Genomic DNA, 12,256 nt, shown 5'->3' with positions numbered 1-12,256 from the left:
TACCTTCTTCTGGAGGTGCTGGTGAAGCAGAGCAGGGCTAAGAATCCCAAGCAGTGGATGGTGCATTCCTCTAAGCTTGTCCTGGCATCTGGTGGTATGAGGTGGTCAAATGAAAGGAAGGATTTGCTGTGTGTTTCTGTGGCTGCTGGCTGAGTAGTGATTGGACCTGTGAATCAAAGTTTGTCTGTTTTACCACACAGGATTAAAAATTAAAACTCGAATGAGTTATTCAAGTATCTGAGAAGGTGGTTAGGGAAGGCAGCAGTGACAGTTATTTGCAAATTCTGGTCAGGCTGTCTCTCCAGAAGTGTGTGCATTGTTTTTTCCATTTTGTACTGTTTACATGGGATTGGGTTGGTCCATGGAACATCTTAATGCAGCTGTTTGGAAAGAAGCTCAGCTGCTGCTTGAGGCCCCTCAGTTGTGTAAATGTTGGAAGCTATAACACCATCCCCACCCCTAGCAGGCTGCATTTTTTGTTTGATTTAATCATGAAATGTATTTAATCGTTAAATATTTCCTTTTTTATCATTTTTAATCTAAAGTTTGGGGTCCTAGTACATTGCAGGTTGTAAAGTTTGTATCCAGAATTCTTCTAGGATTTTGGAATTTCTCACCTGTGCTTCACATTCCCAGAAACATTCATTGTTAAAAATACTGTTTATGATATACCATCAGTAGTCTCTTTTCTAAACTAAAGCATTACATGCTCCAAATGTGATTTTTCTTTCCTTCTCCCCCCCCATCATCCCCACACTGTGGTGTCCTGGCTATGCAAAGGTTGTTTCCATTGAATTAAATGCCACAGTGGCAATGTGAAATGTTCTTTTAATTCACAGCAAATGCTCCCTTGCAGTGACTTCATGCTGGGAGAAAAGCTATTAGAGAGAACAACTTTTGAAGTTCCTACTTAAAGTACAGCTTGAACTAAAAGTGACTGCCAGCTAGTTGCTGTCACTCCATGTCTTTTATGAATATGCAGAGATGTTGCAAAGGGTTCTGTCTTTTGTGTGTGGTTCCTTTGCAGTTAATACCCCAGGTATCCTTTTGGATGTAAGAGGGTTTCCTGCAGCTGCAGTGTGATGTATTGAGTCTCCTAAGTGGTCTTTTGCAGTCCTGTATCACCCTCTTAAGTATTTCATGAGATATTAATCTCCTGAAAAAACAATTGTGCTCTTCACAAATATGTACTTCAGGCACTGAGTTTACATGTGCTTTAAATGTTTAATTCCACTTCAATCCTGGATAAAGACACTGCTGTGTCATGCTTTCGTGGTTCTAGAGAGAAGCTTGCCCCACCTGGACCACTTCTCTGGAAGAAGTGAGCTTCAGGCTTCAGAATCTGTTAGTTGGCAGTGCCTCTGTGGAGCAAGGAAACAGTTAGATCCAGGGAACTGAAGAAGGAAGCAGGAGGCTTACTGTTATCTCCTAGAGGGATTTCATAGTCATTCTCACAGTTTCTTCCTATAAGAATTACTTTGTAATCAGATACTGGGCTTTGGTAGTACCCAGGGCCAGAATTAGAAAAACCATGCTCAGCTTATTTATTCATAGAATGGTTTAGGTTGGAAGGGACCTTAAAGACCATCTAGTTCCAACCCCCCTGCCATGGGCAGGGACACCTTCCACTAGACCAGGTTGCTCAAGGCCTCATCCTCTTCCAGGGACACCCCTTGTTGCTGGTCTCCATTTGGACACTGACATTAATAATTATTATACACAATGAGGCATCATGCTCCACATGTGGCACCAGCTTGGCAGGGGTTCCGTTCTTACCTGTTGCACAGCACAGTCTGCTTGCCCCTAGGTGATCCTGCTTTTGGTAGGGGGGTTGGCCTCCATGATCTCTGGAAGTCCCTTCCAACTTCACAGAATCACAGAATGAACCAGGTTGGAAAAGACCTTTGAGATCATCAAGTCCAACTTATCACCCAGCACCATCTAATCAGCTAAACCATGGCACTAAGTGCCTCATCCAGGCTTATTTTAAACACTTCCAGGGACGGTGACTCCACCACCACCCTGGGCAGTACATTTCAATGGGCAATCTCTCTTTCTGTGAAGAATTTCTTCCTGACATCCAGCCTAAACCTCCCCTGGTGCAGGTTGAGACTGTGTCCTCTCCTTCTGTCACTGGTTGCCTGGGAGAAGAGACCAACCCCCACCTGGCTACAACCTCCTTTCAGGTAGTTGTAGGCAGGTGGGGGCTGATCTCTTCCAACATTCTGTGATTCTGTGCTTACTCCTATCCCTGCATTACCAGACAGGCAAGGTTTTTGGTTTGCTTCTTGTGTAACATTATCACTTCATTTCACATAGCAGTGGCATGTAGAGGGTTTTGTAATAATTACAGCTAAAACACAGATTTAGCAGGTCTCAGTGGAACATACATTGTGGTTCTGATGGATTTTGTACCTGTGAAATCCAGCTTTCAACAGTTTCCCTGATGGTCCTTTTGTAACACAGCTTTGTGTGAACACCAAACAGTTTAGGAATTATATGGCATTAAGTGAGTCTGTCGGGAAAGTATCACTAAGGTTTCTTTATATGTTAAAATGCACACACTTCCAGCCCACAATAATTGCTTGAGATTCATTACACAGATTTTCTTCTTCTCCAGCTCTCAGACACTTTGATTCTAATTCATGTTTCTTCTGTTTCTCTATACAAAAGTGAGTTCTGAATTATTGTTAGAATTTTAGATGCATTTCAGATTTTGAGCAGTTATCTCAATCAGTAACTACAACCAAAAAACCAAGCAGAATGTAGGTTTAGGATACAAAATGTATGGAGTTATGAATTGCTACATGCAAGGCCTCTTAGATAATGGTACACCCAATTTTAAAGGAAATCTTCCAGAAGAAGCCCAACTTTCCTGAGAAAATAACATTTGAAAGACATCAGTTTTCTCCCTGTGGAAGTCTGAAAAGTCCTCTTTCTTTCAGGGGGCCACACCTCCAGTGTTGTGTTCAGTTCTGGGCCCCTCACTACAGGAAGGACATTGAGGTGCTGGAGCATGTCCAGAGAAGGACAACGAGGCTGGTGAAGGGCCTGGAGCTCCTGGGCTGTGAGGAGCATCTGAGGGAGCTGGGGGTGTTCAGTCTGGAGAAGAGGAGGCTGAGGGGAGACCTCATTGCTCTCTACAGCTACCTGAAGGGAGGTTGGAGCAAGGAGGGGGCAGCCTCTTCTCCTTGGTGGCAAGCAACAAGACCAGAGAAAATGGTTACAAGCTGTGCCAGGGAAGGATCAGGCTGGATGTTAGGAAATATTTCTTCCCAGAGAGGGTTCTCAAACATTGGAATGGTCTGCCCAGGGCAGTGGTGGAGTCACCATCCCTGGAGGTGTTTGCACAGTGTGTGGAGCTGGTGCTTAGGGACATGGTTTAGTGCTGGGTCAAGGGTTGGACTGGGTGATCTTTGAGGTTTTTTCTAACTGGCTGTGTTCTGTGGTTCTGTGACTTCTGTGATGTTCCTTACCTTGCTGTCAGTAGTTACTTCTTGCTCTGGGCTCTGGGCAGAACTGGAGCAGTTTGAACAGAGACGAGTGAGTGGAACGCAGGGAACCACAGCCACCTTCTGCATTTCCCTTTAAAGAAGATACCACTCCTGACATCATTGTTTTTTGGAGTTGGTTGCTGTCAAGCTGTCATGTCTTGACAGCTCTGTAGGTGGAAGAGCAGGCCCATCAGACTGAAGATGATTTGCAAACAATAAAAAAGGCACATTTGCTACCCCACCATGTCTGACTTAAAAAGAAAGGCCATTTTACCTGTGGCTGGCACACAGAGCTCTATCCTTTAAAGTATCAACTGCACTCTTAGGCAATGGTGCAAGAAAATGCTCTATTAAGAGCTCGATTTGGCTTCTCATTAACTCCTGGCTCCTTAAGAAAAATCAGTAGCACAATGCCCTTTTCAAAAGGGACAGTAAAATCACAGCATCTCTTGTAAATTTAAATTGCTTATTTTAAAAATCATTTTTCTCATTTATATTGTGAGTGTTTTCAAAATTTTTTTTGACATCTTCAGCATTAAATCAGAGGCTGAATACTGTAATTTTTCCTGTTTTCCCAGTAAGAACTTAGTTGCTGATTAAAGCCTTTGGCAGGGAGTGGGCAGAATTTAATGCATTAACAACCACACAATGAAATCAGAGTGAATTAGAGTAGTATTAGAGGAGTACAAATTATATTTTGTTAGTACTATGTAATGTTCTTTTAACTGATGACAATGATTTATTTCTACTTAGATGAATGATGAAACTAATCAGTGAATTGCTGGATGGATGCTTTGTTAAATTAGTCCCATATTCAATTGGGAGTCTTTAATCTCATGCTTTGTGTGTGCTTATTTGTCATTGAATTTGCAGGGGACTGTGCAAGGTGCTTTTTTCCTTTACATCAATCTGAACTAGAACATCTTCATTGATTATCAGTTGGAGTTTCATTGTTTTAAAGCAGGGAAAATGACACAAAGGGGCCTTTAGATATTTGGGGTTCTCCATAGATGTCTTTTAAAAACCACCTTCCAAAATCCTTTCAAAGATTATTTGAAGCTTACTTTTTAAGGCAATTCATCCCACTTATTTTTCTGGTTTTAGTTAACAGTGTTTGCAGATTTCCTGATGGTGATTGCTTAAAAATGAGGATGGATTGGTCATTTGTTTTCACATTTTCTCTGTTACTCTAGATAAATAGATACTGCAATAGTTTTTTAGTCTGCCCATAAGACTCTGACTGTTCATTAACATTTTAGGAATGAAGAAAATAACAAAAGCATGAATAATGAAAAGAAAGATTTTCAGGAAGCTAGTATTAATAGAAATACTTTTGTTTTAACTTTATAGTCTAAGGCCAGCATTTGTTAAGCCAGGTTTCAATGCCAAGAAGAAAAACTGAGCTTTTTCTGAGAATTTAGCATAAATGACAGCTGGGTCCCCACAGTGTGAGAACTGATATGTTGACAATTTGCCTAGCAAAGAGTTACGTTGTGGGAGGTAAAGAAGGAAAACATGAGGTTTTACTAAGTCCTGTGAAATATTTTGCTATAGAAGCACACTTAAGTTTACTATGTAGTATTATCTCCAAATAGCACCATAACTTTAAAGTGTAACACTCTTGCTTGAAAATTGTCTTGCAAGTAATACCTGATTCTATTTTACAGAAAAAGTAAAACCAGTTTAATTCTGGAGCAAGTTATGGCATTATTCTAACCCTTCAACCCCAACAATAACATTCCAAAAAGCTGAAGGCAAATCACCCACACCATGAAGACAGCATGAGGGAGTGATGTGGCATGAGGAAACAGATCATTATCGAAGTCCAGCTTTGATATTTTTACACTTAGAAGAAAAAAAAAAATAATGCCAGGTTTGGATAATTAATTAAATATGAAACTCACCCTTAAATCCACAGTGCATACCTTGGCAAGCAAGTATATACAAAGTAGGAACAAGTAGAGGGTGCAGGGAAACAGCTTGAAAGCCCAGCAGTGATGTGGAAGGCTATGAACAAGCTGAGGAATTCCTCTGCATGTTAGGCCTGCAGCTACCTTTTGGTTAATTGTGTTGCAATTTTGCTTAAGCTGTCTGCATCTCCTGTTTTGGGCAGCCCAAAGGAAGTTCTGAGCTGAGTGCTTATGGGAAGTCAAAGGATGAAACCCATAGCATTTTAGCTTTGAAGAGGCTCTGAGTGCCTTTATCTGTGGACAGATTCCAATGAGCATCGTTTGGATGTGGAAAAGAGGGAAGCGTGCCATTGCACTTGTGTCCTGCAGCAGGTTGGGTATGCTGCTGCTACCTAGTTTATAGGATGGTACTTTCCTAACAATTTCAAGGTCCAGGAGCCTGTTCCCTTGAAAGAGGGAAAAGAAAAATGGCTTTTGTGGGCAGAAAAAGGAGCCTTGTGTTTCATAGTTGCATGTGGGCAACACCTGAGTTTAAGACTTGTATGATTTGTGTATGAACCAGGCAGTTTGTTTAGACAAAGAGGCTCAGCAGTAGCATAGATCAGTGATTTAAATGGTGGAAGAAAAGTCCTGTGCAAGGTAACAAATACAGTTTTCTCCCAGATTATCCTAAACAATGGCTTTTCATTCAGCTCAGAGCAGCTGAAATCTCACTGTGCAGCAGAGCCACTTAATCCTTAGGCCTTTGCACCCCCTTCCTCCCCAGCCCTATTATGATTCTGGAACTATGTTTTGCACAATGTCTGTAAAAAATCCACAACATTCCAGATGCAGCCTCACCTATATCTCTTCTGCATCTATCAACTGCATCTTTGTTACATTTCCTCTTCTTCTTATCCCCCCACCCCCTTTACTGAATATGTGAGCTCTCATTGGGTCAGGGTCACCTCAGAGATGAGATGTCCTTTGAATGTCAAGATGTGCTCCTAGTTCAATAACTGTGTAAATTAAAAGATGTTCTTGAGAAGGCAGATGCAGGACAAGAGTGCAGTTGCAGACGTAGCGTTGCTCTGCCGGGCTATCACTCAGTTCCTAATGGTGCCTGGGCCTCAGGAAATGAAAATTTATTTTTCTGCTTGAGTGTATCTTTGTCCAAAGTTAAGGTAAGCAAAACACTTTAATGTTTTTCATTAGAAAGCAGATTGTGGCTTTATGCCAGCCCAATGTAATCTAGTTTGCTGAGAAAAGTGGGTAAAGCAGATAAATGTAAGGAAGAAGAGAAATGACATTAGAAATAATGCAGCAGTGTGCCCAGGTGGCCAAGAAGCCCAAAGGCATCCTGGCCTGGATCAGGAATAGCGTGGCCAGCAGGAGCAGGGAAGTCTTTGTGCCCCTGTACACAGCACTGGTTAGACCACACCCTGAGTACTGTGTCCAGTTCTGGCCCCTCAACACAAAAAAGATGTTGAGTTGCTGGAACATGTCCAGAGAAGGGCATCAAAGCTGGGGAGGAGTCTGGAGCACAAGCCCTGTGAGGAGGGGCTGGGGGAGCTGGGGGTGTTTAGCCTGGAGAAGAGGAGGCTCAGGGGTGACCTCATTGCTGTCTACAACTACCTGAAGGGAGGTTGTAGCCAGGTAGGGGTTGGTCTCTTCTCCCAGGCAACCAGCAGCAGAACAAGAGGACACAGTCTCAAGTTGTGCAGGGGGAATTCTAGGCTTGATCTTAGAAATTCTTCACAGAAAGAGAGATTGGCCATTGGAATGGGCTGCCCAGGGAGCTGGTGGGGTTGACATCCCTGGAGGTATTTAAGAAAATCCTGAATGAGGCACTTAGTGCCATGGTCTAATTGATTAGATAGGGTTGGGTGATTGGTTGGACTGGATGATCTTGGAGGTCTCTTCCAATCTGTTTAATTCTGTGATTCAAGTTCTGGAAAGTACAGAGCTTGTGCTGGAATGCTGAATCTGTTTCCTGGCCCACGTGCAGGCACTGTGATAGTGCCTGGTGAATGTATGATGCAATGTTAGATGTTGTTCTGTACATGTCAGTGAGGAACAAGTGCTGCCAGCATTCCACAGCATCCTGCAGTAGAGGACAATTATTTTGTGATGCTGCATCCTGTTGCTGTGGCATTTGCATTCTTGGAGGCCTGTGCAGCAGTTTCTGTCTCTGCTGCAAAGTCAGGTTTTGACAGGTTTGATAAATAAAAAAATCCCTGCACAATTTTTTTTTTATTTTTTTGCATGAGGAGAATGTTAACTCTTGTACTGTAGACAAATTCTATTCTTTAACTGAATCACACTACTTTAAATTCACAAGACTTTTCACCACCTTTCAATATGCTGGGCTGCATTGATGCACTGTATGCTGCTTAAATGACTGTGCTGACCTCACTGAAGGGGCTGGTAGGAAGATATCCCACCCACAGGTCCAAGATCCTTTGGATTGAAGGAGACTACACAGATGTAATTTATTACTGCTTTTGGTGCACAGGATAGCTTGACCATTTGACCTTGCACTTGAACACCCTGCTAAGCAGCTACAAACACTCCTCAGTTAAAACAGGCCCTTTCTAGTTTTAATTTGTGCTGTGTCTGGGCAGCTGAGCATTTAAGGAGCTGCTGGCAAGCTCTGAATGTCTTTGCTTAAGGCTTCAGAGCAACCTGTCTCAGTGACACAGCCAGTGTGACTCCTGATTCCAGTGCCCTTCTGTCATCACATCCTTCCTTCCTTCCCTCCCTAGAGCTGTTTTGTATACCAGCTTAGGAAGGTCACTTTCATGGATTCCTTTTTCTTCTTTCTTTCTTTTTTTTTTTTTTCCTGGTTTTCTTTTTCCCTGTGTCTGTGCAGCTTGGCTTGAAGGTTCACTGACTGTCTGGCTTGGCCAGTATCTGAGTCAGGACTTGAGGCATTTTTTGGTCTTGCAGAAATAACAGATTATATTTGTTATCACACTTGTCCTGGTTTGGGGAGAGAGGATAAGGCCTGTCCTACAGCTACTAACCAGCTAATTTCTGTGCTTCTTTCTTTCCCCTCGCTGCCCCCCAACTCCTAATTCTCCCTTTTCTTTCATCACTTTGAGCCCTGCCAGCTCCCTGGGTTCACCAGGAGCAGCTGCTACAAAGATGTGTGTGTCCTCCTCTGTAAAACTGGTCCTTGTTTTGTGTTGCTAGGCTACTCCCTTCCAGCTGCCACTGAAGAAATGCTCCGTGGTGGGAAACGGTGGGATCCTGAAAAAGAGCGGCTGCGGCAAACAAATAGATCAAGCAGATTTTGTCATGCGGTAAGACAGAAACCTCAATGACACATTGTCTCCCCTTCTCCCTCCTAAGTCCTGGACTTTTCAGAGCTGTTCACTCGTGATTAATCAATTATAATTAGCCTTGTTTCCCCCCACCCCTTTGCAGCACGCTTTAGACAAGTGAGTTGGGTAAAAGCCTGAGGAGAGGCAAAAAGGAGTTTTGACTGCTTTCTGCAGATGGGTGTGTAGTGTGGGAACAGTCTGCAGAGGAGTGGATTGAGATTGTGACAGATTGTGCAGTGTCACAGAGAGACACTGAAGAGCTGCATTTCTCTTTAATTATGCAATCCTAGGTAAGGTTGCGTCTTGCAATGGGCTCTGTCCTCTGCAACTCTTCGTCTCATCATATGGAACCCATTGAACTGCAGAGGAGAAGGTACTGACTTATGGGGCAAGACTTAAGAACTAGGTTTGCTCCTGCTCACTTCAGCTCTGACAGAACTGAACACCTTGCTGCATCAATAGGTTCATCTATGTCATCTCTAAGAGTAAATTTTAGGACAAGAGGGAATGGATTTTGAGGAGTGGAGATTGAGACTGGATATTAGAAAGAAATTCTTTGCAGTGAGGGTGGTGAGACGCTGGAACAGGTTGCCCAGGGAGGTCCTGGATGCCCTCTCCCTGGAGGTGTTTGAGGCCAGATTGGATGAGGCCCTGAGTGACCTGGTCTAGTGGAAGGTGGCAGGGGGTTGGACTAGATGATCTTCAAAGTCACTTCCAACCTAAACCATTCTATGAATCTAAGTTGGCCCAAGCTAAAGTACTCCTGTGTTTTTTATTCCCTCAAGACTGATTTCTGAGAAAAGGCTAAAGGTCCTTCATTTGTGCAGAGTTTTTGGGATTCCTCACATGTCATTTCCCTCCAGCTTTCATGAAGCTGTAAGAACCTGTCAGGAGGGATGTTGAAGCAGTTACTGCTTCTGTGATTACATTTGGCACTTTCTAGGACTGCATTCTTTAAGAAAGAAAGACAGAAATTAGTTCCTCTCTGTTAAACAGGAACAAAAAATACCGTGGGGGAGAAACTGGAGGAATGCTCCCAAAGATGAAAAATGGAGTTTCTTTGGGTTTTGAGATGGGTGTATAATGAACACCCACTTGAGCAAGGTTTCTTATTAGGTTCTGATGACTTATTACAAAGCCATAGAAATTTGCTGCAAACCAAACAGTATTACTGTGATTTCTAGTTTGCATCTCAAAGACCAAAATGCCTTCGATGTTAAAGTAAAGAAATACAACAAACTAAAGGCAAAAGCAAACATATACTTAAAGCATTCACAGAACAGAAGATATAAAACAGAGGGGGACAAAAGCAGTCTGCTGATTGCCATTGCTTGCAAAACTCCTTAGGTGTTCTGCAGACTGAATATGTGACACTGCAGGGTATATAATGGAATATGATTTGGATACAATGGGAAATTGAAATGCTGCAGGAGCAATCAGTTACAAAAACAACAGAGTTGTTTTTTTTTTTAAAAAAAAAAACAAACAACAAACATTTGTTGTGACCTGATCAGAAAAATCCTTTTCTCTGCAGGGAGGGTGAAGCAAGTTCCATACAGAACTTATTTTAAATTGGAAGTAAGTGACAGGGAGAATCCCACAAAAATCCCAGTAGCTACCTGCAGCCTGTGTTGTGTTTCTTTTTTTTTTTAAGTGATTTGCAGTCATAGTGATGAAAAATGTTTCTGTTCTTTTGAGTTAGTAACTAACACACCACTGGGAAAAACTATTTTTAAAACCTGTTTTTATAGCAGGTGGAAGACAGGATTTAGTTGATCTTTTCTAAATCTGATTTCCATAATCTGAGAGTGAAGAGGGAAAGAGCACAATAGTGACTTGCACAACATGTTTCTTTTTTTTTACAAAAGAAATTTATTGAGTGATGTCTTTGAAGTATTTCTGGAGTGTGAGATGCCATGCCAGGTTTTGCTCTCGTTCTTTTCACACGGTCTTTGATTTCACTTACATGTGTTTTCCTCTGCCATAAGACTGCAGCTGTCTTCTGTGGTATGTTGTAATCACTAAAGTTAATTAACGAGTTTAACCTTGTCTCATTGCTGAGCATCTTCTACAAACACAGTTGTACCAGCATGGAGATTAAAAGAGCTGCAGTTTTCAGCCCCTAAGGCATAGCACAGTGGATCTGCAATGAAAAAGGTCCAAGGCATACGGTCTGCGTGTTTAGTTATGGTTGTGACAGGCTCTTGTGATAGCTGCCTGCTTTTCTAGTTTGTAATCTTTATTTCCAGGAAAATAAAACTGATTTGCCCCCTCCCTTCCTGCTAACACTTATTTTAAGAGAGAAGTGTTGGGTACTAAACCCTAAGCAATGTTTTTGTCTGTATTTTGCCAGAAGAGGCACATTTTCTTGGCACTGGGTTTTGAAGAAATATATCTGCATCTCTCAATTCTCATTTCCCCACTCTTTTTCTTGCTGTTCCCCCCTTCTTTTCCTTGCTGTTCCCCCCTTCTTTTTCTTGCTGTTCCCCCCTTCTTTTTCTTGCTGTTCCCCCCTTCTTTTTCTTGCTGTCCCCTCTTTCTTTTTCTTGCTGTCCCCTCCTTCTTTTTCTTGCTGTCCTTTCTTTCTTTTTCTTGCTGTCCCCTCTTTCTTTTTCTTGCTGTCCCCTCTTTCTTTTTCTTGCTGTCCCCTCTTTCTTTTTCTTGCTGTCCCCTCTTTCTTTTTCTTGCTGTCCCCTCTTTCATTTTTCTCATAATTTCTTAATTTTTAAGGCTTTAGGATTCTTTATGTCTGGGAACTAAACTTGCCCTGTGTTTCTAGTCTTTCTTGTTGTTTTCTTCTCAATGATAGCAATTTCTGAAAGACCTCTCATTTCGAGTCTCCTTTTCTGGGTTCTTTTTAAGTTGTTCAGCTTCTCTTAAATTCTGGTGGGCCAAAATAGAAAGTGTTTGCTAACTGAGATCTCAATACATTGTGCACAGCTTAACAAATACAGTCATGAACAAGAGAAAATGTTCCTGGAAATTTTGTTTTTCTGGGAAGACAAGGCTGAATTCATCTATGTTCGTGTAAGTGGGATTTTGCCATCCTTCTCCTTGGCATCTCCTGATGATGAGGATTTAAGAACACGGTTTTGAGAGCTGGTACTTACGTGCACATAGGTGCAGATATAGTACTACTAGGGTTCTTTTTCTTGGGGAATGTATGAACTTGCACTGACAAAAATTGCAGACTGCACTGTGTGCACACCAGTGACTGTCCAGGCACTGCACAAAACCATAACACGTGGAGGTGCAGCTGAGAATTTGTGCAGCTTCATTTGCTGCACTCTGCTGTTGCCAGCACCTCGTCTGCAGTACTGTGTCCAGCTCTGGAACCCTCAACACAGGAAGGACATGGACCTGATGCAGCAGGTCCAGAGGAGAGCCATGAAGATGGCTGGGGGGCTGGAGCACCTCTGCTACAAGGACAGGCTGAGGGAGTTGGGGTTGTTCAGCCTGGAGAAGAGAAGGCTTCGGGGAGACCTAATAGCAGCCTTCCAGCAGGGCCTACAAGAAAGCTGCAGAGGGACTGTTTGCAAAGGCCTGC

General features: G+C 42.6%; 1 protein-coding gene across 1 annotated transcript in view; it reads left to right on the top strand.

Annotated features, from left to right (window-relative positions):
- The window catches only part of ST8SIA1 (ST8 alpha-N-acetyl-neuraminide alpha-2,8-sialyltransferase 1), a 109,055-nt gene that overhangs the window by 55,799 nt on the left and 41,000 nt on the right, over positions 1-12,256 (top strand). Inside the window, exon 3 of the mRNA XM_054386890.1 lies at positions 8,579-8,688. Within this exon, the coding sequence (XP_054242865.1) occupies positions 8,579-8,688 (110 nt within the window). The remainder of the gene's footprint in view (positions 1-8,578; positions 8,689-12,256) is intronic.

The sequence above is a fragment of the Indicator indicator genome, chromosome 14 (genome assembly GCF_027791375.1).
Source record: "Indicator indicator isolate 239-I01 chromosome 14, UM_Iind_1.1, whole genome shotgun sequence".
NCBI classification, from domain to species: domain Eukaryota; kingdom Metazoa; phylum Chordata; class Aves; order Piciformes; family Indicatoridae; genus Indicator; species Indicator indicator.
The sequence above is the reverse complement of the archived record's forward strand: the minus strand, read 5'-3'. Positions and strand labels throughout refer to the sequence as shown.